A 26,340-nucleotide genomic window follows, 5' to 3' on the forward strand; every position below is an offset into this window, starting at 1 on the left:
GGAAGCGCTAAGTCCGGCCCGGAACTGGTGCTGACTGGGTACACGTGAGCGGCGGCATGGCGGCTCACCGTTCTGGCCCGCTGAAGCAGCAGAATAAAGCTCATAAAGGCGGGCGCCATCGGGGTCGGGGATCCGCGCAGCGGGATGGCAAGGGTGAGAGGATAGGGTTGGAGGAAGAAGGGCTGTTTAGTCCATATTAACTGCTTTCCTTTTTGTCCAGACTGAGCTCCTTCCTCCGGCCTGGACCCCGCACAGAGGCTCTAAGGTGGGCCGAGAGGGTCCCCTTTCTTGACCCTCTGGTACCTTGCACAAGATCCCTTACTGATCTTCTCTAGGTCGTCTAGCACTGAAAATCCTAAGCAAGAAGGTGAGAAAAGAGCTCAGCAGAGTAGACCAGAGGCATCGCGCCAACCAACTCCGAAAGCAGAAGAAGGAGGCGGTGAGAGGAGCAGGGATTGGGGATTGGTGTGGCTTCACAACTGTTCTAGGTGGATAATGCCTCGAACTAAAAAATGTGACCCTGGGAAGGGGTTGGGGATGTCACACGTCAGGCGTGCAGATCTAGGGTCATGCTACGACATTGTTTGCCTTGGTCCGAGTTCCGGCCCACTCTCCAGGCATACATGCTTCCTTTTACAAGAAAAATGCGGTGGGCTGGGAGTGGGGAGTGGGGGGTGAGGAAGGGGCATCCATACTGTGGGAAAGGCAATAGTGAAACGAAGTACTGAAACATCGATTCGGTCTGTTAGGTTCTGGCAGAGAAGAGACAGCTGGGCAGCAAGGATGGTCCTCTTCATCAGGTACTGGTGGTGCCCCTGCATGAAAGGATTTCCCTGCCAGAGGCCTTTCGGTTGCTTCAGGATAAGGACACCGGAACAGTACACGTGAATGAATGGGGAAGCACCCATAGCTTTATGCTGTTATGCCCCCGCTTGAAACATCGGTGGTTTTTCACATCTGCAAGGCCAGGTTAGAGCATACAACAGTATTTTCTATTGTTATGTTTTGAGTAGTGGTAATATTCTTATGGTATAATGTGCTGATGCCAAATACTGCTTCCTGCTAACTTTGTTTTGTATGTCTAGGGGATCTGCACACTGTGTTAGACATGGCCAAAGTCGCGGATACCATCGTTTTCCTCCTTGACCCACTAGAAGGCTGGGACAGCACTGGGGATTACTGCCTTTCCTGCCTCTTTGCTCAGGGCCTTCCCACCTATAGTAAGTGACTTGGGAGTATTAGAGGCAAAGGAGGGAAATGAATTAGCATTTATTATGCACCCCTAATTTGCCAGGCATTATGTCCGACACGATACAGTAATATAACAGGTGGATTGTATTTGGCTGATGGTGGGTTGTACCGGAATGGCCTAAATTTGGTCCATCATTTAGCAATTATCTATCAAGGTCCCTTTTTATTTCTGGAATGCCCTTTGCCCAGAGGAAGAAGAACATGAACTTTAGTTTCACTATAAAAATTTTTAGGGTAGTTGAGTGTTGTGTTTCTTAGTGATTTCTGGGCTCACAACTGAACTGTTAGCTTGTCTGTGAACTACAGGGGGAAGTTACATGTAGTAAAGCAACAGGTAACAAAGCTTTTTCTCTCTTGTTCACAGCACTAGCTGTCCAGGGTGTTTCTGGCCTCCCACCAAGGAAACAAATAGATGCCAGAAAGAAGCTAAGTAAAGCAGTAGAGAAGCGTTTTCCTGATGACAAACTTCTCCTATTAGACACTCAACAGGAGGCAGAGATGCTGCTCAGGCAGTTGGCTAACCAAAAGCAACGGCATCTTGCCTTTCGAGATCGACGGGCCTACCTGTTTGCTCATGCAGCTGACTTTGTGCCAAGTGAAGAAAATAACTTGGTGGGCACCTTGAAAATCTCAGGCTATGTTCGTGGGCAGACTATGAATGTAAATAGCTTGCTGCATATCGTCGGACAGGGTGATTTCCAGATGAAACAGATAGATGCCCCTATGGACCCTTTCCCTTTAAATCCCAGAGTGATCAAATCCCAAAAGGACCCAGGCATGGCAATGGAGGTAATACTGATGTTCTTAAAGATTGTGTACTTTTTTTTTTAAGACTGTGTATTGTAGATTCATGTGTAAGCTGGTGTAGGATGTGAACTAATGTCAGAGAAGGTAGTCTGAACTCCTAGACAACTATATTAGTCTTTGGAGGTGACTGCCAGTTTGAAGTAAGGCAATTGTCAACTATGAACATGTTGACATATTACATCTTTATCCAGCACTTACAGGTGCCTTGCACAGCAATTGGCTTTGAGTTTATAGAAGACACACAAGATGTGGTCTTTCTCCTTGGACAACTTAATTAGGTCAGAAAAAATGGCAAACAGCTGTGAAATAAAGATTGAAAAAGTGTGGTTAAGGTATAGACCTGCTATGGAAGTTGAGAAAGTAGACTAGGAGCTTCATAGAAATCAGACTTGAGTCAGGTGTTGAGAGGGATGAATGTGATTTGTGAGTTGAAGAGAGATGAAACAGTATCAAAGAAGATAGACAGCATGAACTTAGGCACAGTGATAGATCAGAGGGTTTCTTTGAACTCTGAAGAAATCAGCTTGATGGAAGTAAGGTATGTAATAAATAGATAGGAGTGAGACCAGATTATGAAAGGCCTCAAAAGCAAGCAGAGGTATAGTCTTAAAATGCTAGGAAATTGAACGTTTGAAACATTTGACAAGTTTTGGCTTTCCATTTTATTGTTTCATTCTTTTACTTGAGAACTATGTTATTTTTGGATCTTTCTGGTTACTGTGTTGGATTTGGTAGATTTTTGGGTAACGTTTGACTGCTGTCAACTATTTTGGTTTTCAGATTTGTGCTCCGGATGCTGTAGCTGATATGGAGGAAGACCTTAAGGTCCTAATGAAAGCAGACCCTGATAAACAAGAATCTTTGCAAACAGAGGTTATCCCAGATCCAATGGAAGGGGAACAAACCTGGCCCACAGAGGAGGAGCTGAGTGAGGCTAATGGTTGGTATTGGCAAACTTGTTTGTAATTCGTCTGGCCTGGAATTGTGGATTTTCTCTAGCGCTGACAGGGTAGAGTGGGATGAGGATGTTATTTGGAGGTCAGTTTTTCTCTTCTTAGCTCTAAAGTCTGTATGTTTATGTCAAGCAAACATTGGACACAGCGTTGCTCCATTTTTCAAAATTACTTGTGTTATTGTTTCCTAGCAAACAGATAACTTTGATTTCTTGCTAAGTTATTTATCTGTGTAGTATTGCTAGTTGTTTTTCTCTCTTTTTTTTCTGAGGCAGCTGAATTAAATTTGAAAGTAGTCTCTTCTCATAGTGTCTGTTAGACTTTCTGGTGTTGGTAGCACTATCTAGTATCTTGCCTAGCTGAGAATACCCAGAGTAGTAGTGGAAAGGAGGTATATAATTTAGCTTAACTTGTTTGGGCTTTTACAGACTTCTTGAAGAAAAGTTCCAAGGTGGTAAAGAAGGTTCCCAAAGGGACATCCAATTACCAAGCTGAATGGATTTTGGATGAGGATGGTGAAAGTGGTGGGGAAGATGAATATGATGATATGGAACATGAGGATTTTATTGAAGAGGAATCTCAGGTAAAGAAATGGATCCTTGGGCCACTTCTGTGTACAGCCCCATATGCAAGGCAAAGTGCAATCCTGGAGGTGTGTGTGTGATCGGTTTCCTAGGAATGACTTGTAACTGCCAGAAATGAGACTTTGTCTCAATCTGTATTAGAATTGATGTTGGTTTGGACTGGGTGTCTAGTAAAATTATTTTATTTATTTTTTTAAGATTTTATTTACTTATTATAGCACGAATGGGGTAAGGGGAAGAGGGAGAAGCAGACTCCCTGCTGAGCAGGGAGCCCAATGTGGGGCTCGATCCAGGGACTCCAGGATTATGACCTGAGCCAAAGGCAGATGCTTAACTGACTGAGCCACCCAGGCGCTCCAAAATTATTTTATTTCTAGTTCAGTGGCCTGTAAGGTAGAGACAGGTGTGAAACTATAATCTTTATTCTATAGGATGAGGGCAGTGAAAAGGAAGAGGAGGAGGAATATGAAACTATGACTATGGGAGAGTCTGTGCATGATGATCTGGATGATGAGAATGTGGATGATGAGGCTGAGGAAAAAATGTTGGAGAAATATAAACAAGAAAGACTGCAAGAGATGTTTCCGGATGAAGTAGATACCCCCCGTGATGTGGCTGCAAGAATTCGGTTAGTCAGCAAGTCTAAAGTCAGTATGTTTTTATTTCAAATTTATGTGGCTCAGAACTATGTCAGTGTGATGCAAAAGAAGAAAACACATCGTCCTTGCTCCTGAAGGGCTAACATTTTATATGGGAAAGTAAGACGCACATACAGGAAACAGTAATATATAATCAAGTTCTAGACTGTATGGTAAAAACTGACAGTGTTACAGTACTGTAATGAAAGAGAAATACTAAGATGAATCAGCAAATGCTTCCTATAGGAGCTAATACTAAAACTATAAAACATTTGTAGATTTGGGGGAGTTTGGGCAAGAATAAACGCATGAAGAGTAGGTGATCATTGTCTGTTCTGGAGGCGAGTGACTAAAGCCAGAGGGTTTATGGTGGATATTAGGGAGGTAAGACTTTTATCAAGGACCTTGTTTGCCAGATTAAAGAGCTGCTCCCTGAAGGAGCCATTGTAAGGACTTTGTCAGTGAGGGACTGGGGCTTGGTTCTGAAAATACTCGTTAGAAGCTGGTTTTTTTGTTTTTTGTTTTGTTTAAAGATTTTATTTATTTTAGAGAGAGAGGGACAGTATGAGCAGGAGGGGCAGAGGGAGAGAGAGAATCCCAAGCAGACTCCATGCTGAACGCACAGCCTGACACGGGGCTCGATCCCAGGACCCTGTGATTCTGACCCAGAGTCAAAACCAAGAGTCAGACGCTTAACCAGCTGTGCCACCCACGCACCCCTGTTTAGAAGCTGTTTTGAAATATGGTTTTAGGCTGTTAGGTTATCTTGAGAGATAGTGTAAAGGTTTATTAAAATCTCCTCTATCTAGATTTCAGAAATACAGAGGCCTCAAGAGCTTCCGGACATCTCCATGGGATCCTAAGGAAAACCTTCCTCAAGATTATGCTCGGATCTTTCAGTTTCAGAACTTTACTAATACTAGGAAACGCATTTTTAAAGAAATTGAGGAAAAAGATGTTGAAGGAGCTGAGGTATCTGCCTTCCTTTGTCCATCCTTATAATGTGCTTCTGTTTGCCAAGGTGCCCTGTCCTTTACTCCTTCTCTTGGCATGAGTACCTTAGGTTTGTGCTGCCCATAGCTGCATTAAAGGAGTCAGTGAGTCACTGGTAAGAGTGATATTGAGAACAAAGAGATTTCAGATGGTAACTGAAAAAGTTTAATCCATGTATTGAGGCATCTGTGAAAGGCAGTTTTGAAGGGTGAGGGTAGGCTTTAGAGTAGTCTGAAAAACTTTTAACATATTTGGAGAAATGCTTCATCATTATTGAGACCTCAAGGGTAACTGCATGATTATTTTCTGTTTTCTTCTGGCAGGTTGGCTGGTATGTCACACTTCATGTCTCTAAAGTCCCTGTCTCAGTGTATGAGTACTTTAAACAAGGAGCACCCTTGATTGCATTTTCTTTACTACCTCATGAACAGAAGGTGAGTTAGTGTCTTGTGGGAAATGGAGAGTTATGAAACTTTCCAATCAGTTTTGTATTGTATGACAGTCTAAAATTTTATGTGGCTGACATTTTCCTCATTGGGATCGGAAAAATCTGCTTTAGGATTAGGAATCAAAAGAATATGATAGAGAAGTCAATGATGGTGTTACCCAACGTGTCTGAACCTGTCTGAAGCATCTCAGTGATGCAGTCTCTGTGTTCTGAGACTTCTCTAAGTATGTTCATCAGATAAGATTTTAACCAAGGGTTGGCAGCCTTAAATGGGGTGGGGTTATGCCATGACGTAGATCTCTTTTTTTATCTTGGTGGCCAGCAGTCGTGTGTGGGCATGGATGTGAGAGCTCTGGCCTTTGGTCAGTTTGAGAGTTGAGGAGGGAAGGGTCTTGAATGAGTATGGTTTTGAGGCATGTGCTGAGTGAGTGACTTGAAGGCACTGATTTTGTGGCAGATGTTGAGCTTTTGCAATGTTAGACACCGGAAGGTTAGCTTGTATAGAAGGATACGTGAAAGGCTCTGAAAACCAGCCTATGTTTGACTTGAATTTCAGTTGTCAGTAAATGTAAAAGGTGAATCTCGTTTTGTCAGCTATACTTCTCCATAAGAAAGTATTAAAGGGAATCTGAACCTGCTAGTTTGGTTCACCTTCTTTCAATTAAGGCTGCTCTATTTTATATATGAAGGTCTCTTTTACTTATGTGGTCCCCAGATGTCAGTACTGAATATGGTGGTGAGCCGGCACTCTGGCAACACTGAACCTGTGAAAGCCAAAGAGGAGCTGATCTTCCACTGTGGGTTCAGGCGCTTCCGAGCCTCACCTTTATTCTCTCAGCACACTGCAGGTAAAGCAGTGGGGAAGCTTCTGGGTTCTTGTCCATCTTAATGTCTCCTGGGGGACTATGATTTGTAGTGGGGGTGTGTGGAATACACAATTTCAAACTCTAGGTTTCTGGGTTAGGGATATTTTCAGTACTCTGGTCTAGGAGCCAATGATGCTTTTATTCACAATGTCTGAACCTGTCTGAAGCATCCCAGTGATGCAACCTCTGTGTGGTGCTGAGGCTTTTCTGCCATGAGTATTTGTTGCAAAGTGGTTTTGAATAGGAGTCAGGGGCTCTATAAAATGGTGTCAAAGTGTAGAACCCTTGGCATCGGATGGTCAGTGGCAGTGTGGGTGAAGGCTAAGGGTGGCCCACAGTTGGGTAAGAGAGGTAATGTGGCTGGCATCTGAGATGTTGAGATTAGATGTTGAAGAGTGGTGACCAGGGACACTTTTTTATGGTAAAATGATTATACTCCTACACATTAGGAGTGGAAATATACTTTGCACTAACTTGGAGGCTTCTGAACATCACCTGTACACATTCAGCTCTCAGCAATGGCTGGCGGAAGATGATGAAGGCAGTATTAATGGATGCTCTGGATAATTTTTGTTCTTACTAGCCATGCTATCTAAATGAGTGATAAACCTCTCTTTCCCTTAAAATATTTTATTTCCCTATAACTTTAGTATTAAGAAGGGGGGAGGGTTTCATTGAAGATTAAAGCAGAAGCTTAGGTAGGCCTCAGGATCAGAGATCAGCAAAGTATGGCCCTTAGGCCAAATCTGCCCCACCTCTTGGTTTTGTTAAATAAAATTTTGTTGGAACACAGTTGTGGGGTTTTTTTCTTACGTATTATCTGTGGCTATTTTTCTGCTCTAGTGGCACAATTGAGTAGTAGTTGAAATAGAGACTGTATGGCCATAGGCCTGAAATATTTACTATCTGGCCCTTTATAGAAAATGTCTGCCAATCCTTTCCCAAAACTAAGAGCTGTTGATTTAGTGGAGATATTCTCTGTAAAGCATTGTTTCTCAAATGAGGTGTAGGGGTGATAAGTATCAATCATCTGGAGAATTTTTTCAAACCCTAAATATAGTCCAAGCTCCAAAATTCTGCCTCCAGTTGAAAAATCACTCTGAAGAACTGAGTTGTATCTTTCAGTTGTATTGAGGTAGGAACATATTTTGAGAACTAGCCTGGTAAAGAAGCATAAGTTGTCTTCGGTTTAAGAGTTACAGTGATACAGCTTTTCACAGGTTTCTAGATTACCTATGGTTTCTGAAAAACGTTTTCATTTTTCTTTTTTAACCCCTATTATGGTAGCGGATAAACATAAGTTTCAGAGATTCCTGACTGCTGATGTGGCCTTGGTGGTGACAATATATGGCCCAATCACGTTTCCACCTGCATCTGTGCTGCTTTTCAAACAGAATAGCAATGGTAAGTTAAGTTCACTGAGGTGAACAGGTCTGCAGGTCCTTTATAAGTTTAAAACTATTTTCTGTGTTTAGATTTAAGAGCCATTTGGTATGAAGAAGGTAATGATAGTTTTTGAAACATCCCAGTCTCAGCCTCACGATGGTCTGAGGTAAGGATGACAAATGGGATTTTATCTTGCTTACAAAGCATAGCTAATTGGTGGATGCTGCTCAGACAATTATATTTAGGATAGGTTCTGGGGCCAGGCTTAGTGGGAATTTCCTTTAATCATCTTTGCCATTGATTCAGGAGGGCAGCATAACATATCCCTACTTTACAGTTTCTCTAAGAGTTTGTTTAGGTCTTTAAACGAACTGGAGCAACAAATGGAAGGCCTTGGCTTACATGCCTGCTGCTCTGCTTTTGCTCCTTAGGAATGCACAGCCTCATTGCCACAGGCTCTCTCCTGTCAGTGGATCCGGACAGAATGGTCATCAAAAGAGTTGTTTTGAGTGGTCATCCTTTCAAAATTCTTACTAAGATGGCAGTAGTGCGTTACATGTTCTTCAACAGAGGTAGGTGTGAAGGATGGGATCAGATTGCCTTTGTGGGGTGAGGGTTGGGTTTACGTTTTGTGGGCATATGTTTCATCTTGGTCTTCTATGTGTTTCATTCTAAGAGGATGTGTTGTGGTTTAAACCAGTGGAACTGAGAACAAAGTGGGGCCGCAGGGGACACATCAAGGAGCCTTTGGGTAAGAAAACATGGGATTTGGTGCCTTGCCCAGGTTTTCCCAGTGCTACTAAATGACTCTTGGGTTAGCAGACTACTGCTTTAAAATACTCTATTTTAATTTGACTAACTTGCTGTTTTCTTTCTAGGTACTCATGGCCACATGAAGTGCAGTTTTGATGGGAAGCTAAAATCTCAGGACACAGTCCTGATGAACCTCTATAAACGAGTTTTCCCCAAATGGACTTATGATCCATGTGTACCAGAACCAGTACCATGGATGAAAAGTGAGATTTCTTTAGCAGTGCCTGAAGTGGACATGGAGTAATGGATTCATTGGGATTCTGTCTCATTGTTACTAGGAAACACTCTAGGGATGGGAGCCTACAGGTTGTAATTAGGCAAAGTTTGTGTTTTCTACTTTAGCCTAGAGGTCTACTGCCTTTTTGCAAAAGGCTTTTCTTGGCCTTGACAAGGTATCTCAGTAAACTATGGATGTTTTTCTCTTGCTACTTAGTTAAAAAAGAAAAAACAACTATTACTGAAACATCCACTCTCCACTAGGAATTTGAAAGCTGTTTAAGAGAGGAATATAGAAGTTAAAGTAACCAGGAAACAAAATTTCCAAGTGTTTAGAGATACTGAATGCCATCTCTTTCGCATAAACTAAACAGAAACAGATTGATAAGGAGCTGGCCTTTCAGCCTGCTTCACCCAAGTTAGAGAGGTTAGGTCTACATTTCCACCACTGAGCACAATACAAATGTTCTTTACTTCTGGGGAAACTGTTTGAAAATGCTGAGACAGCACAGCAGCGACTCCAACACCAGCTGTAGGTTCAATAAGCAGTTTCATCCTCTCCCACACCAGCTGGGTTGCATACTGTTGGTATGGAAGACAGTAAGAATTAGTGAAATGGGAAAAGGGGAAAGAGCCTATTTACAATTAAAGGCCAGATGGGGTTATATACCCAGTCTGGTCTTTTCTTCCTGGCCATATGTATATGCTCGCCAATGAAAGGCAGGGCTTTTTTCCCATTCTAACTCTGCTTCTACTGTTGAGAGAGTTGTCTTAATACATCTGGGGCACCATCCCACGTCATGAAGTCACGTAGTTAGGTCCCCAGGGAGTAAGTTGCTACTCAACAGATGACTCTCTTGCCCAAGAAGTTGCTCCATTCTTTCGTATTTTCCTTTCCTATCAGAGCCTCACCTTAATTTCATCCTCTGTGACCGTGAAGACATCATCAACAAGGTCCCTTATAATAGGCCAGGTGTTTAAGCCAATGCTGGATTTGACACCATCTGCTATGGTTTCTGGAGCACAGGGATTAGGAGTCAGTTCCCCTTTCAGCTTGGACTGGTAGCAGTCATCTGCATTCAGGGGTTCAGCAGCATATACCTTCACAGTAGGTCTCAGAGCCTGAGAAGAGGAATATTAGACATTTTAAAACCAGCCACAGCATTTTGCCTGCATACCTGTAGTAAAATAGGCAATATAGGTAACTCATTTCTGTTCAAGAGCCTTTCCCTTGATTGATGTAATAAAAATAGACCAAGCATTTTAAAATATATGCCTAATACTAGCCTTTAGTTGCTTAGATCACATCTGGTTCTACTGGTAACTAGGGAAAGGAGTAGCCCCTGACTTGGATAGTGGGTTGTTGAGGTGGAATTCAGAGAAAGGACTCTGAGGATGCCACTCATTGTAACTGCTTTTGCCCTATAAAGTTGTTACAGATTAAGAACAGGGTAGTGAGGCAGAGAAGAGGCTTCCATTTCAAGTGCCAAAGGTTGATGGGAAGGAACAGCAATTGGGAATGTTGAGCCAAGTATCCGCAATGTACTATGATGTAAAATAAAATTCTCTATGTCTGAAGTGGGGAGTTCTCCAGAAGCTATTTTTTTTTTTTTTTTACCTTAACTGTAATTGCTATTCCAGCAACCATTCCTCCTCCTCCTACAGGTACCACCAGCGCATCTACCAAGGGTACCTTTAGTGAAAAGAATATAAAGTATAAATAGGTCTATTAATAACCAGTTTTATATATACATAAAATAATTGTACAGCCAAACAGCAGCTTTACCGGTGGCTAAACAAGAATTAACAGCTCTAACCTGGTTTAGTACTTCCATGGCAATTGTCCCTTGCCCAGCTATCACTGCAGGTTCCTGGTTGGGATGTACCATGATGCCTTCTGTTTCTTCCATAATTCTTCTTGTAACATTTTCTCTGGACTGAAAGAGTACATTAAACTAACATGCTTGTTTTGTATTTAAGAGTTCCCAACAAGGTAGATTTAGTCATTTAACACTTTATTAGCCATCTTTCTTTTTTCAGACTTTTTGGGCACTGGGGATATAACAGTGAACAAACTAGTCCCTGTACTCAGTGGAGTTATGTTCTAATACGATGGGGATGGGTGGCATATAAGTGAATATATGGTATGTCTAAATGCTATGGAGAATAAGTGTTTTATAGAGGGTGTTCAGGAAGGGCCTTTGGTAATGTGACATTTTAATAGGTTTGAACAAGTGCTGTGGATCTCCAGAATATTCCAGGGGGAGAAAAATAGCAAGTGCAAAGACCACAAAGTAGCAGTGCTTGGCTTTTCTGAGAAAAGGCTAAGTTAGTGTGGTTGGTGTGGAATGTTTGGTGGGACAGTAATAATGGGAGATGATGTCAGAAAGATTGAAATGGGCCAATTCATCCAGGCCTTAAATGATTGCAAGAATTTTGGTTACCACATGGGATTAGAGGATTTTCAGCTGACGAGACAAGTTTTAACTTATTAAATGGATAGTTGTGGTTGTTTGTTAGAAAACAGACTAGTTGGGCAAGGGTGGAAGGAGAGAGACCACTTAGGCTACTGTATCTAGGTGAAAACTGATGTTCATTTGAATTAGGGCATTGATGACAAAGGCTGTTAGAAGTAGTTGGATAATAGAAACGATATTTGTTTTTAAGTTTATTTATTTTTAAGTTATCTACATCCAACATGGGGCTTGAAATCATGACCCTGAGATCAAGAGTCGCATACTCTTCCAACTGAGCCAGCCAGGTGCTCTGGATAATAGAAATGATTTGAAAGTAGGACTAAGATTTGGATGCAGGGTGTGAGAGAGTTCTCAAAGATGACTTCATTTATTTTGAGCAACTAGAAGGATAAAAGTTGCCATTTACTGAGATGGGGAAGACTGGAAGAGGAGCAGCACTGGGGAGGAAGATCAGGAGTTTGATTTTAGACATGTAAGTTTGAGACGCCTATTAAGACAGTCCAAGAGGGATTATTAGGTAGTCATTGGACAATATAAGTCTGGGTTAAGGGCAAAGGTCAGGACTGGAGTTAAGAGTACAGGTGATATTTTTTTTCATATATTTTTTAAAGATTTTATTTGAGAGAGCAAGAGCCAGGGGGAGGGGCAGAGGGAGAGAGAGGCAGACTCCCTGCTAAGTGCAGAGCCCCACACAGGGCTCATTCCCATGACCCTGAGACCATGACCTGAGCCGAAACCAAGAGTTGGTTACCCAACTGACTGAGCCACCCAGGCACCCCAGAGTATAGGTGATATTTTAAACTGAGATTAATGATCTCATCCGAGTGAGTATAGGTACACAAAAGGTTGGGTATGCTAACATTGAAAGGTGAAGAGGAAACAGGAGATAGAAGGAACAGCTGGTAGGCTAGGAAGAGAAGTTTCATTTGATGGTGAAGTTGTTAAGGTGACGCTGAACACTGCTCTCCTCCTTACCTCATCACTCTGTTCACTGTACACTATGGCGGCTCCATAGGCTTGTATTGCCAATTTTTTACAATTGGGAGCTGTTCGGGGCACCACAATATAAGCAGGAATCCCTGGGGGGGAGAAACACGTTTAGTTAGTACAAATCAGAAGAATTGAGGATAGAAACTTCTGTTCAATTTGCTTTAATGAGATAAGAACCTGGAAATAACCTCACAGTAATCACCAATCTCACTGAGTAAGAATACTTTTCCACTCTTCTCTGATGATCCTACCCAGTACCCTGAGAAGTTAGTCAAGTACCTTCCAATTTGGCAGCATAGGCGAGAGCCTGGCCATGGTTTCCACTGCTGTGAGTAACCACAGCTTTGGGCTTCTCTTCTGAGGTGGCAGGAGTCAAGCCTTTGATTGCATTAAGGGCACCACGAATCTGGAAAAGGGATGGTGAAACCATGTATTTGATTAAAAAGTTTCTTTTCAAAACACCAAGGAGCTTTCCTAGATTTTCTCTTCCTAACACCGCACATCCATTCTATCACGAAATCTTATTGATTGTACCTCTGAAATATCTCATGTCTTTGCCACTACCTTGGTGAAGCCTCATTTCTCAACTTGGATGTTACCAAACCTCAACTGATCCTGCCCCAAGGATCATTCTCTAATATTTCCACTAGATTATGAAAGTGACCTTTTAAAAATGTTATCTTTTTATTGATGCCTATTTTGTAAGTACAAATTCCTTACAAGTTGCAGTCTTTCTAAAACATACTTACTGCTTCTGTCACTGTTGTAGCCATCCTAAATTGCTTAGTTCCCCTCCTACAGGTTAGGTCACACCCCTGTACCTACATATAGTTCTTTTCCTTCACCCTGATCTGGCTAAAAGTACTCAACCTATAAAATTTGGATCAAACATCACTGGGTTCAACTTCCTTCATCTCCCATGCAAAATTAGGCATTTCATTCCATGGCATTTTATTTGTATCTTTCAAGTTACTTGTCATTAACCTGGTTGTTGATTAGCTTGTCTTACCCCGCAAGTGTGAATAATAGTACAAGACCTACTGTGTATGTATATACATGTGTGTACGCCTAGTATAGTTAATAAGTATTTGATGTGTAATGAATGAAAAATAAACCATGGCAGAAGCAAAGGGCAAAAGAGAATATAGTGTTTAACATAAACACTCATAAAGTGCTCATTAATGGGTGGGGAAACGCAGTCTTAAAACTACGACTTAGCGGGTACAAATACCTATCAGGCATAGTGTTAAATTCAACTTTCAGATTTTTACCTGAAAGGATCCTAAAACTCAACTAACAGAAATTACTGCAGTGAATCAATACAGAAGTCTTTTATCTTTTTAAGTTTTTAAAAATTTATGTAAGTAATCTCTACACCCAACGTGGGGCTTGAACTCACAACCCCAAAATCAAGAGTTGTATGCTTTTCTGACATATTTCATAGAAAAAGATCTTATTGTATGAGGGCTTAGCTAGATTTAGATCTTTTATATTCATAATAAGGTATCAATGAAGAGCAAGTTGACACAAAGTGAATGCCTAAACTTGGTTGTATACAGAGTGATCACACTTGCCCATGTTGCCTTGCGATAACAGAGGCCAATGTCTATTGTCTCGGTTTAACCACAAGTTGCCCCTTTCATTCTCAAACATGTTCTAGTTTGGACAGTAAATTATATCATCACCCCAATTATAAGAAATTTTGAAATTATAAGTGGCTTATCAACACCACAATGTTAAGTAACCAGCACTTGACCAAAGGAAAATTTCTACAACCCTTTCTTCAGCTATAAAAATAGTTCTACCTACCTCACTGGGTGGTCAGGAGGATCAAATAAATGTGTATAGGAAAGAGGTTTGAAAAGATACATGATACATTATCAAAAGGCATTATTACCTTAAAAGATCCAGTTTTTTGGAAGAGTTCACATTTGAAGAAAAGATTGCGCCCTGTTACTTGATTCAAAATGAAACTTGTTAGCACTGGTGTGAGGTGAATAAAATCTTGGATGTTGACATGAGCTTTTTCAACATCAGCAAAGGAGATGCAGTACTGAGCACACATGGTTCTGAAACCCAGGAATAAAAAAGGGGTCAGAGCAAAGCCTGAGACAATATGTTTAATGAAAAGATTTTGAAAATGGCTAACAGACCCATAGAATGTACAAAAGTGAACAATAATGTAAACCATGGACTTTGGTAATGATGCATAATGCAGGTTCAATTGTAACAATCCCGTTCTGGTGGGGGATGTTGATAATGGGGGAGGCTCTGCTTTTGTGGGGGTATGGGTTATATGGGAGGTCTCTTCAACTACTCATCAATCTTGCTGTGAAACTTAAATTGCTCTTTAAAAATTTCCAAAAAAAAAAAAAAGGGTGGGGGAAGAAAATGTACAGCACAGAAAAATACACCTGGCGTCTGTGGTGTTAATGGAATGGTCTCTAGTACTGAGGCTCCAGAATCTCTGTATAAAAGGGAACTTGTCTTGAAGCTGTGTTTCTTAGTAAATATAAGGCTGTTGTTTTTTTTCTGGTTAAGCTTTATAGGAAATAATTGGTGATTATGGAAGGCTTAAAGCTTACCCCTCACCCATACCATCCATCTCTTGGCACTGTCACTGGTCTCTACTTTTTCATCATTGTTGTGAAGCTTGAATGAACTGGGTTCAAAATCTGTTATAAATTTTTATTTAAAAAATTTAACAAGGGGAAAAATTGCTTACAATCCTATCATCCTAATCAGTTATGTTCATTTTCTGTCTCCTGTTTCTTCAATATACATACATTATATGACAGTTAAAATCATAGATAATTTTGTTTATTCCTATTCCAATTGGCTCAATTTCTTCAGTTTCTATAATTATAATTTTCAATAACTTACGCTTCTGTTTTTCACTATTTTTTTTAAAGATTTTATTTATTTATTTGACAGAGAGAGACATAGCAAGAGAGGGAACACAAGCAGGGGGAGTAGAAGAGGGAGAAGCAGGCTTCCCCACAGAGCAGGGAGCCCGATGTGGGGCTTGATCCTAGGATCATGACCCCAGCCGAAGGCAGACACTTAACGACTGAGCCATCCAGATGCCCCTGTTTTTCACTATTTTTAATATAGCATTTAAACATGAAGTTTCCCTTTATTCTTCTTTATGAACAAACAAAAGCAGTGCGTGTTCAATTAAAAAAACGACTTGATGTTTCCTCCCCCAAAACAATTGCTAAGTTCTAGGACTTATCTTTCCAGGCCCACATACATTTACAGACAAAACTTTTTTGACACATTTGGTAACTTGCTTTTTCTCAGACAGTATTATGAATATGAATCTTTGCTTATCAATAGATACACAAATTTTAAATGGCTACTTCTTTTAACAAAAATACCATAGTTTTAAAAAATTTTTTACATTAACTTGAACATTTAGATTCTTTTTTTCCTACAATTTTTTGTCTATAATAATGTAATGAACAGATATGTTGCAAGATCTTTGTGGGTAGCTTCTGCCAAAGGGTATTCTGCATCAAAAAGTATGCACACTTCTGGGCGCCTGGGTGACTCAGGTGGTTAAGCATCTGCCTTCGGCTCAGGTCATGATCCCAGAGTCCTGGGATCGAGTCCCACATCGGGCTCCCTGCTCCTTGGGAGCCTGCTTCTCCCTCTGCTTCTCTCTCTCTCTCTCCCTCTGTCTCTCATGAATAAATAAATAAAATCTTAAAAAAAAAAAGTATGCACACTTCTAAGACATTTGATACCCACTGCCAAACTGACTTCCAGAGGAGTTGTAGATTTTATCAATTTACACTCCCAACAGCAGTTTCTGAGGAATGCCCTTTTTCCCTTCACCCTGCTGTATCATTTTTGATCTGTCAATTTAATGAAATATCTAGTAGTTTGAATACATATTTCTTTACTAGTGATTAAACATCTTTTTCCTGTATATTGGCCACACTCTTTTGTGAATCTTTAACATACCACTTTTGACCAAATCATCTATTTTTTCCTGAAATGCTATGTTTATCAAAAATTAAATTTCCGTTCCCCCTGCTTGTGTTCCCTCTCTGGCTGTCTCTCTCTGTCAAATAAATAAAATCTTTAAAAAAAACAACACTGAGCTGATTTAAAAAAAAATTTAAATTTCGGGCGCCTGGGTGGCTCAGTTGGTTAAGCGACTGCCTTCGGCTCAGGTCATGATCCTGGAGTCTTAGGATCGAGTCCCGCATCAGGCTCCCTGCTCAGCAGGCAGTCTGCTTCTCCCTCCGACCCTCCCCCGTCTCATGTGCTCTCTCTCTCTCTCTCAAATAAATAAATAAAATCTTAAAAAAAAAGACTTTATTAAAAAATTATATTTCTGTTAACGCTTGGGACCTTTCTGGACTTTATATTTTGTTCCACTAGTCAGACTGCCAATTCCTTCTCCATTTGTTCACTGTATTAATACATTGTCACGAATACTCTAAAATGTATTGGCTTTGGGGCGCCTGGGTGGTTCAGTGGTTGGGCAACTGCCTTCGGCTCAGGTCATGATCCCGGAGTCCCGGGATCGAGTCCCGCATCGGGCTTCCTTCTCAGCGGGGAGTCTGCTTTTCCCCCTGACCCTCTCCCCTCTCATGCTCTCTCTCACTCTCTTAAATAAATAAAATCTTAAAAAAATAAAAATAAAAAATAAAAAATAAAATGTATTGGCTTTTCTCATACATCAATCCTTTGAAGTGAACTTTCAAAATACTTTATCAAGGCTGCCAGTTTGATACACAAATGAACTGGCAGCATAATTGACATTTAAAAATACTGAGCCTTCCCATCCATGAACATGGGTATCTTTCCATGTCTTTCAATTTAGTAAAGTCTTTTTGTTTTAGGTTTCTCAATAAGGTTTTCATTCTGTAAGTCCTGTGTAGATCTAATTAAATTTATGCCTAAGTACAAAATATTTTTGTTGCTTTTTAAAAGATTTTATTTGTCAGAGAGAAAGAGTGCAAAAGCAGGGGGAGGGGCAGAGGAAGAAGCAGGCTCCCCGCTGAGCAAGGAGCCCAATGCAGGACTCGATCCTAGGACACTGGGATCAGGACCTGAGCCAAAGGCAGCCGTTCAACCGACTGAGCCACTCAGGCATCCCAAGATAAGGTATTTTTAATTGGTATTTAAATTGCTTACTGATGATGTATATGAAAATTAATAATTTTTGTATATTTAGCATGCAATAGGATACTTAAGTAGATTAACTTGTTAGATCTAATAGTTTTATAGTTCACTCTCCAAACAATCACACTATCTACAAATAAAGATGATTTGTCTTTACCTTGTAATTTTACCTCTGGTAACTTTTTCAGTGACTTCACAGTTAATTGGTTTATCTAGATTTGCCACTTCCACCTGAATTAATTTTGGTAATTTATATTTAACTTTTTGGGGAAATCATCTAATTTAAAATTTCAAATGTATTAGTATAAAGTTGAACACATTAATATTTCTAAGCATTCTTCCTATCTTTGGTATTCATTTATTCAGTTAACAAATATTGAGCACCTCTTTATATCAGGTATGATTTGATCCTGGGATGTAGTATTAGAAAAATAGACTTGTCTCTGCTCTTAAAGCTTATAATCTAGTGGAGAGATGTGTAATAAATAATCCAAAAATAAATACATATTTACAAATATTGATAGGTGATATCAAGGAAGTGTGTTAAGTTTCTATAATGGGAGGATATTTAGATCAAGGAAGGAGGTTAAGGAAGGTCCTTTGTGGAGAAGTGAAATTTAAGTTATGACCCATAAGGTAAATGGGGGGAGTAGATGGAAAAGTGTTTCAGGTGGAGGGAGTATGTGTGAAGGCTTTACGGAGGAAAGGAACATGGCATATTCCAGAAACTACAAGGCCAGCGTATCTGAAAACAGTGATCAAAGGGGAGTATGATAAGAGAGAAGGAGAGTGAAATTGGCAGGGTCTACATCATAAGGGACCAGGACTCATGGATTTTTTTTTTTTCTGAAGAGCAATGGAATGCCATTGGACAATTCTGAGCAGGTTATGTGACATGTTAGAATTTGTATTTTCAGAAAATCACTCTGGCCACATTATGCTGAATGAAAAGGAAAGAAATAACATTGGAATCAGGGAGTCCATTTAAGAAGTATTGTCTACATGAAAATCCACAGGTGCTTGGATGGTGAAAGTGAGAGCAGAAAAAATAATCAAGATACATTTTGGAAAAACAAATTTGATTTAAAAATGGGCAAAGGACTTGAATGGATATTTCCCTAAAGAAGATAACAAATGGACACAAGCACATGAAAAGATGCTCAACATCACTAATCATTAGGGAAATTCAAATGAAAACCACAGTGAGATACCACCTTACACCTACTAGAATGACTACTATTAAGCAAACAAGTGTTGGTCAGGATGTGGAGACATTGGACTTTTTGTGTACTCTTGGTGGAAATACAAAATGGCACAGCTGCTATGAACAATATGGTAGTTCCTCAAAGAATTAAACATAGAATTACCATATGATCCAGCAATTCCACTTCTGGGAATATACCCAAAAGAATTCAAAAAGTGTTTCAAAGACATATCTGTACACCTATGTTAACAGCAGCATTATTCATAATAGCCAAAAGGTGGGAGCAACCCAATGAGTAAACAAAATGTGGTATATACATACAATGGAATATCATTCAGCCTTAAAAAGGAAGGAAATTCTGATAGGCTACATGGATGAATCTTAGGGATATTATGCTAAGTGAAATAAGCCAGTCACAAAGAAATAAATACTGTAATGATTACACTTATGTGAGGTACCTAGAGTAGTCAGATTCATAGACAGAAACTAAAATGGTGGTTGCCAGAAGCTGGGGGTGGGGGGGTGGGTAGTTGTATAGTTTCAGTTTTCCAAGATAAAAAGAGTTCTGGAGATTGGTTGCACAACAATGTCAATGCACTTAACACTACTGAACTGTACACTTAAAAATGGTTACAATGGAATATTTCATGTAGACTTTACCACAATTAAGGAAAAAACCACACACACACACACACACACACACACACACACACAAAGAGATACATTTTCGAGATTATAATTAGGCCTCTTGGTTGCAAGTTACAGAATCCCAATATGAACTGGCTTAGGCACAAGATGGAGGTAATAAGATTTACTGGTTCAGGGAATCCAGGAAGAGTTGAACCATGGGAAGGGCAGGAATATGAAACTTCAGGAACAACTGGAACCAGAGACTTGAGATTTTTTCCAGGACTTTCTCATTATTTCTCACCTCTGCTGTTTTCTGCATGTTGGCTTCATTCTTTTTCATTGCAGACCAGCTGGTTCCACATGGCAGGACATTTGGCTGCTGACAGCTCCTGTTTTACATTTAATGGCTTCCACACCGGAAAGGGATTTTTTTCTTAGTTTCAGTTCAAAAATTCTGGATAAGGATTCTGATTGGCACATCTTGGCCTAGGACCAGTGGCCAAGGGTGTGAGATCATTTGACATATGCAACAGTCAGAAGTATTTACAGAAACATGAAAAAGAAACAATGATTTCTATAACACAGTATCAATTATGTACACTTAAAACACATACATAAAATGATATAGTATATTATTCAAAGATACATGTATATCCAAAGACATATATTAAACACAATTAGAGTGGCTACCTAAGAAGGGAGGGAAGGAACATGAATAACTGGAATGAAGGAAAAAAAAGATAAAATGAGAAAGGACTTGTTGATGAAAGGGTGAACCAAATCGTATGATTGCCTCAAATCTCTGTACCTGAGGGAAAAATAGCAAACACAAGTGAGAAGAAAAAAAGGAAAGAAAAAGAAAAGGTACTTCTGAGTGAGAATGGGTGAGGGGGGCAGTTTTCGAGAGAAAAGATGAGAATGTTGAGGTAATAAATACCATAGCTGTCCACTACAGAGATAGAAGGCACATATTCTGATATTGGATTAAATGTGGGGAGTGAGGGAGGTGGGTTTTGACTTAGATGATGGCATAATTTATTGAGATATGGCTGGTGTACAAACAAGTATTTTAAGGGAAAATCAGAGATTTCATAAGTTTGAATTACTTATGAGACATCTAAGAGGATGTTCTTTTTTTCTTTGCCAGAAATGTGTCTATTTTTAATGTCTATTTCTGAAAAATGAGCTCTTCAATTTATTAAGTGCTATTCTTTTTCTTTTATTAATTTGATTTTATCTTTATTTCTTCTATTTTCTCTCTTGTTTAATAATTCTTAATTTTCATTTTTAAAAAATATTTTATTTATTCATTTTAGAGACAACACATGCAATCGGGGAAAGGGCAGGGGGAGAGGCAGAAAGAATCTGAAGCAGACTCTGCACTGATCAAGGAGCCTGATGCAGGGCTCAATCCCACCACTGCAAGATCATGACCCTAGCTGAAACCAAGAGTTGGATGTTTAACCAACTGAGCCACCCAGGTGTCCCATTATTAATTTTAATTCTTTAAAAACTTTTAAGTTTTTTTTAATTTTAAATTTTATTTATTTTTAATTAAGTTTTTAATTTTAATTCCAGTATAGTTTACATACAGTGTTATATTAGTTTTGGGTATACAATATAGTGATTCAACAGTTCTATACATTACTCAGTGCTCATCAGGATAAGTATACTCTTTAGTCCCCTTCACCTATTTCACCCATCCCCCACCAACTTCCCCTCTGGTAACCATCAGTTCTCTATAGTTAAGAGTCTTTTTCTTGGTTTGTCTTTTTCGTTTGTTTCTTAAATTCCACAAGTGATATCGTATGTTACTTGTCTTCTCAAATAGACTTATTTCATTTAGCCTTATACTCTTTAGCTCCATTCCTGTTATTGCAAATAGCAAAATTTCATTCTTTTTTATGGCTGAATAATATTCTATTGTATATCTATACCACATCTTCTGTATCCATTCATCTGTTGATGGACACTTGGGCTGCTTCCATAATTTGGCTATTGTAAATACTGGTGCAATAAACACAGAGGTGCATGTATCCCCTTTGAATTAGTGTTTTTGTATTTTGGGGGTAAATACCCAGAAGTGCTGTTACTGGATCGCTTTCTTTTAAAATTAATAATATAAGCACTCAGGCTATTAATTTTCCTGAGTATTGCTTTAATGATATACCATAGGTTTTGCTATGCAATATTTTCATTGATTTTAATTTTTTAAAAAAATATTATTTAGTTGAGAGACCACGAGAGGGGGGAGGGTCAGAGGGAGAGCAGACTCCCCACTGAGCAGAGCCTGATGCGGGGCCCGATCCCAGGACCCTGGGATCATCACCTGAGCCGAAGGCAGATGCCCAACTGACTTAGCCACCCAAGAGCCCCAATTTTAATTTTTTTTAAAGATTTTATTTATTTATTTGACAGAGAGAGAGACGGCGAGAGAGGGAACACAAGCAGGGGGAGTGGGAGAGGGAGAAGCAGGCTCCCCGCTGAGCAGGGAGCTGGACATGGGGCTCGATCCCAGGACCCCGGGACCACGACCCAAGCTGAAGGCAGATGCCCAACGACTGAGCCACCCAGGCGACCCCCCCAAATTTTAATTTTTAAAAAACCCACAATCTTAGCTTTGTTTACTTTTTGACCTATGAGTTATTTAAAATTTATGTTTAGGGCATCTGGGTGGCTCAGTTGGTTAAGCAACTGAGCAGGAAGTCTGCTTCTCTCTCTGATCCTCCCCCATCTTGTGCTCTCAAATAAATAAAATCTTTTAAAAAAATAAAATTTGTTTAAAAAAATTTCCAAGTAGCAAGATTTTGCTTAATTTTTGATTATTCATTTCTAGTTTTACTACTCTCTGCTCAGCAAACATGACCTGTACAGTTTTTGTTTTTAGAAACTGAATTCCTTCCAGGGCACCTGGGTGGCTCAGACAGGCTGAGTGTCTGCCTTGAGCTTGGGTCATGATCCCAGGATCCTGGGATCCAGCCCTGCATCGGGCTCCCTGCTCAGCGGGGAGTCTGCTTTTCCCTTTCCTCATGCCACCATTCCCTGCTTGTGCTTTCACTCTTTCTCAAATGAATAAATAAAATCTTAAAAAAAAAAAAGAATTTGAATTCTTCCCTTCTCCACTATACAAACTTGTTATTTTTTGGATTACCCATATGTGACCAAATTCCTACTGTAAGAATTTAAACCATTACGGAAATATAAAGACCTTCCACTCTCTAACCCTTAAATCTATTCTCTTCTACAAAGATAACCACTTTAAAAAGTTTAGTATGTTTTCTTGCACACCTTTTTTGGATGTATTTATATAGAAACTTACATAAACAATAAATGGTTTTCGGCTGCACTCAGATAGTATCATACTGTATATATTCTGCTAGTGGCTTTAAATTTTTTTTAATTATATATCTTGACTGTTTCATGTCAAACACATTTTAATTCTTTAAACTCAGAAGCTTTCATTGTAATACAGGTCTAAATAGGATTGTCCATTTATTTATTTATTTAAAGATTTTATTCACTTATTTGAGAGAGAGAATGAGAGACAGAGAGCATGAGAGGGAAAGAGGGTCAGAGGGAGAAGCAGACTGCCCGCTGAGCAGGGAGCCCGATGTGGGACTCGATCCAGGGACTCCAGGATCATGACCTGAGCCGAAGGCAGTTGCTTAACCAACTGAGCCACCTAGGCGCCCTGTTCATTTATTTTTACCTGGTCATTTCATGAACCTTTAAATCTGAGGGCTAAATTTAAGTCTTAAATTTAAATTTTCCCATCAACTTAGTAAATTTTCTTTTATTATGTCTTTGATTCCTGCTTCTCCTCAGTCAGTTCTGTTATCACCTTCTGGAACTTGTATTTTATTATTAGTTTTCTGGATCCATTCTCCATGTCTTCTTTTCTTGTCTCTCATAGTTTTATATTATATTTTCACCTCTGAGTTCTGGTAAATTCTCTTGAGCTGGTTAAACTTTTGACATATCTCATCTGTAGTACAGAGACTGTTGCATTAATTTGGCAATCATGTTTTTCTAAGAATTTTGTTCAGATTATTTTTCCATCTTTTGAAAAAAAAATTGATGTAATGTCCTAACTTCAAAGTTAAAACATATTAGTTTTGGGCTGCCTGGGTGGCTCAGTCAGTTGAGCATCTGCCTTTGGCTCAGGTCATGATCCCAAGGTCCTGGCATCCAGCCCCTCATCCAGCTCCCTGGTCAGCGGGGAGTCTGCTTCTCCCTCTGCCCCTCCCCCCACTCCTGCTCTCTTTCAAATAAATTTAAAAGAGAATTATAGTTTTCAATATTTCTTCCTATTTCATTCGTATGTTTTAAAGATTGCCATTTGCTCTGACCACTCAAATTGATCTCCTTCTTTTGAAACACTGAATCTTTTCACATATCTATTGACTTTATGCATCTGCTTAGCCTTCTGGTGGCAAAATGTGTGTCACATAATAGGGACTGAACGAGTTCTGTCAGAGATTGTTCAAATCTTTTAGACCCAGTCTAAGGAAAATTATTGGTAACTATTCTTTGATGGTGTAGAGGTCCAATAGACTGTATGGGATTGGTAAGGAGCAACAGGTGGAGGGAAGCAGCCTTGGGAGAGGGAGTTTCACAAAGTTCTGAACAGGGGCTCAGAAACAAGAAGTTGAAGTACCAGTCTTCTGATCCAGTTACATTTTAAAGATGTAAAAAACAAAACAACCACCACAGATGCAAGGAAGTCAAGTAATTTTTTCAAGAATCCACAATGATACAGAACTTCCCAAATCGACTTACAATACCTCTTGATTTACTTCCACACAACGTTCCCTCAGCAAGAGCCAACTTTACTGTATTTTTTTTTTTTTAAAGAAAAGTCGTGGGGTGGGGAAAGTCAGGGGTCTTGGGGATGTAGTGCGCCACAAAGGAAAAGACTGATACTCTGATACTTATCCACTGTGTCACCCTGGGCAATTTGCTACGCTTCTCTAGGATTCAGTTTCCTCATCTAAAAAAAAAAAGGCGGGGGGGGGGAGGGGGAGACGGATAATAACTGCTCTTACAAGACCTTTAAGGTCCTCAAGTAAAAGCCTGGGGCGCTAGTCCGGGCCTGTGGTGGGAGACCCTGGCCTAAGATGACTGGAGACGGCCGGATTGTGCGGTGTCTCCGTCAGCCCGAGCCCCAGACCAGCACCAGTGTCCTCGATGGCCACCACAGCAGCAACAGCAGCCACCGCGGCAAACGCCCGCGTCGCCTGGCCTGCCTTGGCCTGGCCTCTCCTCACCTCACAGGCGCCGCGTTCCCAACTCCAGCCTCAGCTCACCTTCCCGACCACACCTCTGCGCACGCGCAGTGCCCGCCTCCCCAGCTCTCTGGAGCCGCGGAATTTGCGTTCAGAGATTTTCCTCCCAGTGCGGCCACCGTCGTTAGGGGAGGAAGGCGGGAGGGGGCGGGGACACGGGTGGGAGGTGGGTAAGCGCGCGCGCCGCCCGTCGGTCGTGGTTTCCTGGCTGCGCGCGGCGGTGGCGGAGTGGCTGCAGCTGTAGCAGCAGCCGCGAAGATGGCGGAGGGGTTGGAGCGTGTCCGGATCTCAGCGTCGGAGCTGCGAGGGATCCTGGCTGCTCTGGCTCCGCAGGCCGGGAGCAGAGGTGAGTCGCGCCGCCCAGCTCCTGGGCCGGGCCTGCCCGCCCCGCCTCCCTCTCCTCCTCTGCCTCCTCCCTGCTCAGTCCGCGGTGCTTCTGAGCCCCCGCCCCTTCCCCCAGCAGTGGGGGCGGGGGCCGAGGGCGGTCCCCTGGCTGCCTCACCAGCCGGAGGGCCAGTGTGGAATCGGGCTCGGCCAGCCCCGGCCCCCTTCGGGAGAGCCCGACCCGAGTTCCTGCCTCCGCCCCCTTTCTCACCGCGAAGGTGACTGTTCCCCATGGCCCCAGCCTTCTCAGAGCAGTTTGTGGATTCCCAGTCGTCAGGAGACGCGGCGAGAAGCGGGTGTTGGGGTCTAGGGGAGGCCCCGGGATGTATCGTTTCCAGAGGAATCATCCGCATGCCTTCCCTGTCATCTCTTTAGAGTTGGAGAGAAGGAACTGGGGAAATCGAGGAGAAAGATTGAACAGCTTGGGACTTCCTTGCTGAACTTTTCCCCCCAAGGCAGGGTTCTGAAGGCTGCGCCACCAGAGGGATCCAGGACCTCCGGTAGAAAGCTGACTCTACTCTGGTTTGCCTTTGGCATATGTGGGAGCAGTTTTTATCAGAGAGAATGCTCATCTTGTAAATTAAATTCTCCATCCACACCAGGAAAGCTCCAAGGAAGATTCTAGTATCTCATCTCTTCTTTGTTAGGTGGTGGAGTTGTGTAGAATGGTAGTTGTGCTTCTGCAGGCTTGTGGCCAAAGTCTGTGAAATTGGTTTTCGTTGGTCATTTGAATGGGATTATTCAGGGTGTTTTCTCCCTCTGCTCTGAGTAGTAGTAGCTTTTCTCATTCCTTCTCCCCACCTCTAACCTAAGTTAAAAGGCTCCTGAGAGTTATTCTGGAGGTAAGCTACTTTACCTTTATTTGCACTTGAAGAAATGGTTTTTTAAGCTTTTGAAAATACTGAAGCAGGGGTTTTGTGTTTTTGCTTCTTTCTGTTTTGTTACACCTGTGGGTTAAATGCTGGAGTTTATTATTTATTCCTGTTATGGGCTTGTTTGTATTGGTGTTTATAGAACAATACTAGGAGTTTATAAAGCATTCTCTTTTGAGTACTCTATAATCTCACTAATTGCGGTCAGTTTCCCATTGACAAGTTTAGTGGCAATTTGTAGTAGTCTCGTCCCTTAATAGGTAAAGGTAACATAAAAAAATTGATACTTGCTTATCTGTGATTCAGTAGGTTTAGGGAGCCTGGAGAGGAGTTTCGAAAATCCTGTACCCTTATTTTTAAGTACTGCAGTCCTCGGTATTTTGAGAGCATGTCACAATACTTTC

At 40.9% G+C, this 26,340-nt stretch overlaps 3 protein-coding genes and 2 non-coding genes across 15 annotated transcripts in view; 4 read left to right on the forward strand and 1 right to left on the reverse strand.

Annotated features, from left to right (window-relative positions):
* On the forward strand, window positions 1–10,533 carry TSR1 (TSR1 ribosome maturation factor). Its single transcript, XM_025851220.2, has 15 exons — window positions 1–153; window positions 336–439; window positions 750–969; window positions 1,086–1,220; window positions 1,616–2,040; window positions 2,839–2,998; window positions 3,440–3,594; window positions 4,027–4,223; window positions 5,043–5,205; window positions 5,550–5,660; window positions 6,390–6,522; window positions 7,828–7,944; window positions 8,358–8,498; window positions 8,603–8,677; window positions 8,805–10,533. Exons 1-15 carry the CDS (start codon window positions 57–59, stop codon window positions 8,981–8,983), a joined length of 2,412 nt encoding a protein of 803 aa, XP_025707005.1. The 5' UTR covers window positions 1–56; the 3' UTR covers window positions 8,984–10,533.
* On the forward strand, window positions 5,809–5,900 carry LOC112808502 (small nucleolar RNA SNORD91 family). Its single transcript, XR_003204373.1, has one exon. It is a non-coding gene; the product is annotated as a small nucleolar RNA SNORD91 family (small nucleolar RNA).
* On the forward strand, window positions 6,659–6,753 carry LOC112808500 (small nucleolar RNA SNORD91 family). Its single transcript, XR_003204371.1, has one exon. It is a non-coding gene; the product is annotated as a small nucleolar RNA SNORD91 family (small nucleolar RNA).
* SRR (serine racemase) lies at window positions 7,649–26,340 on the reverse strand. 6 transcript variants are annotated; one of them, XM_073879277.1, is made up of 10 exons: window positions 24,663–24,768; window positions 19,697–19,881; window positions 15,008–15,097; window positions 14,320–14,491; window positions 12,702–12,828; window positions 12,408–12,511; window positions 10,773–10,892; window positions 10,574–10,648; window positions 9,868–10,077; window positions 7,649–9,537 (listed from the first exon to the last, which is right to left on the reverse strand). In XM_073879277.1, the coding sequence occupies exons 3-10, from the start codon at window positions 15,025–15,027 to the stop codon at window positions 9,322–9,324; spliced, it is 1,044 nt and encodes a 347-aa protein (XP_073735378.1). In that variant the 5' UTR covers window positions 15,028–15,097; window positions 19,697–19,881; window positions 24,663–24,768; the 3' UTR covers window positions 7,649–9,321. The 6 variants fall into 6 exon arrangements, with proteins under 6 accessions (XP_073735378.1, XP_025707006.1, XP_025707009.1 ...); XM_025851221.2 differs by lacking the exon at window positions 15,008–15,097; XM_025851224.2 differs by lacking the exon at window positions 15,008–15,097 and having other exon boundaries at window positions 19,697–19,802; window positions 24,663–24,736.
* Window positions 24,821–26,340, forward strand: part of SMG6 (SMG6 nonsense mediated mRNA decay factor) — a 228,902-nt gene continuing 227,382 nt past the window's right edge. For 3 of the 6 annotated variants that reach the window (XM_025851094.2, XM_073879264.1, XM_025851096.2), the window contains exon 1: window positions 24,821–25,026. In XM_025851094.2, coding sequence (XP_025706879.1) covers window positions 24,939–25,026 — 88 coding nt within the window. In that variant the 5' untranslated portion in view covers window positions 24,821–24,938. Of the gene's footprint in view, window positions 25,027–25,161; window positions 25,283–26,340 lie in introns of those variants that run through there. The other 3 variants (XM_025851093.2, XM_073879265.1, XM_025851092.2) reach the window with 3 other exon arrangements.

This window comes from Callorhinus ursinus, unplaced genomic scaffold (assembly GCF_003265705.2).
Source record: "Callorhinus ursinus isolate GAN/ISIS: 27379988/994484 unplaced genomic scaffold, GSC_fseal_2.0 scaffold34, whole genome shotgun sequence".
Taxonomy (NCBI): Eukaryota; Metazoa; Chordata; class Mammalia; order Carnivora; family Otariidae; genus Callorhinus; species Callorhinus ursinus.

Excerpts from the sequence above, each read along its gene's own strand:
- TSR1 (XM_025851220.2), top strand. The coding sequence starts at position 57 with ATGGCGGCTCACCGTTCTGGCCCGCTGAAGCAGCAGAATAAAGCTCAT. Across the intron at positions 5,206-5,549 it reads AAGATGTTGAAGGAGCTGAG|GTTGGCTGGTATGTCACACT; the intron begins GTATCTGCCTTC and ends TTCTTCTGGCAG. Across the intron at positions 7,945-8,357 it reads TTTCAAACAGAATAGCAATG|GAATGCACAGCCTCATTGCC; the intron begins GTAAGTTAAGTT and ends TTTGCTCCTTAG.
- SRR (XM_025851221.2), bottom strand. The coding sequence starts at position 19,725 with ATGAAGCCAACATGCAGAAAACAGCAGAG. Across the intron at positions 14,492-19,696 it reads ACATGCAGAAAACAGCAGAG|AACCATGTGTGCTCAGTACT; the intron begins GTGAGAAATAAT and ends CCTGGGTTTCAG. Across the intron at positions 10,893-12,407 it reads ACAGTGAACAGAGTGATGAG|TCCAGAGAAAATGTTACAAG; the intron begins GTAAGGAGGAGA and ends GTACTCTTTCAG.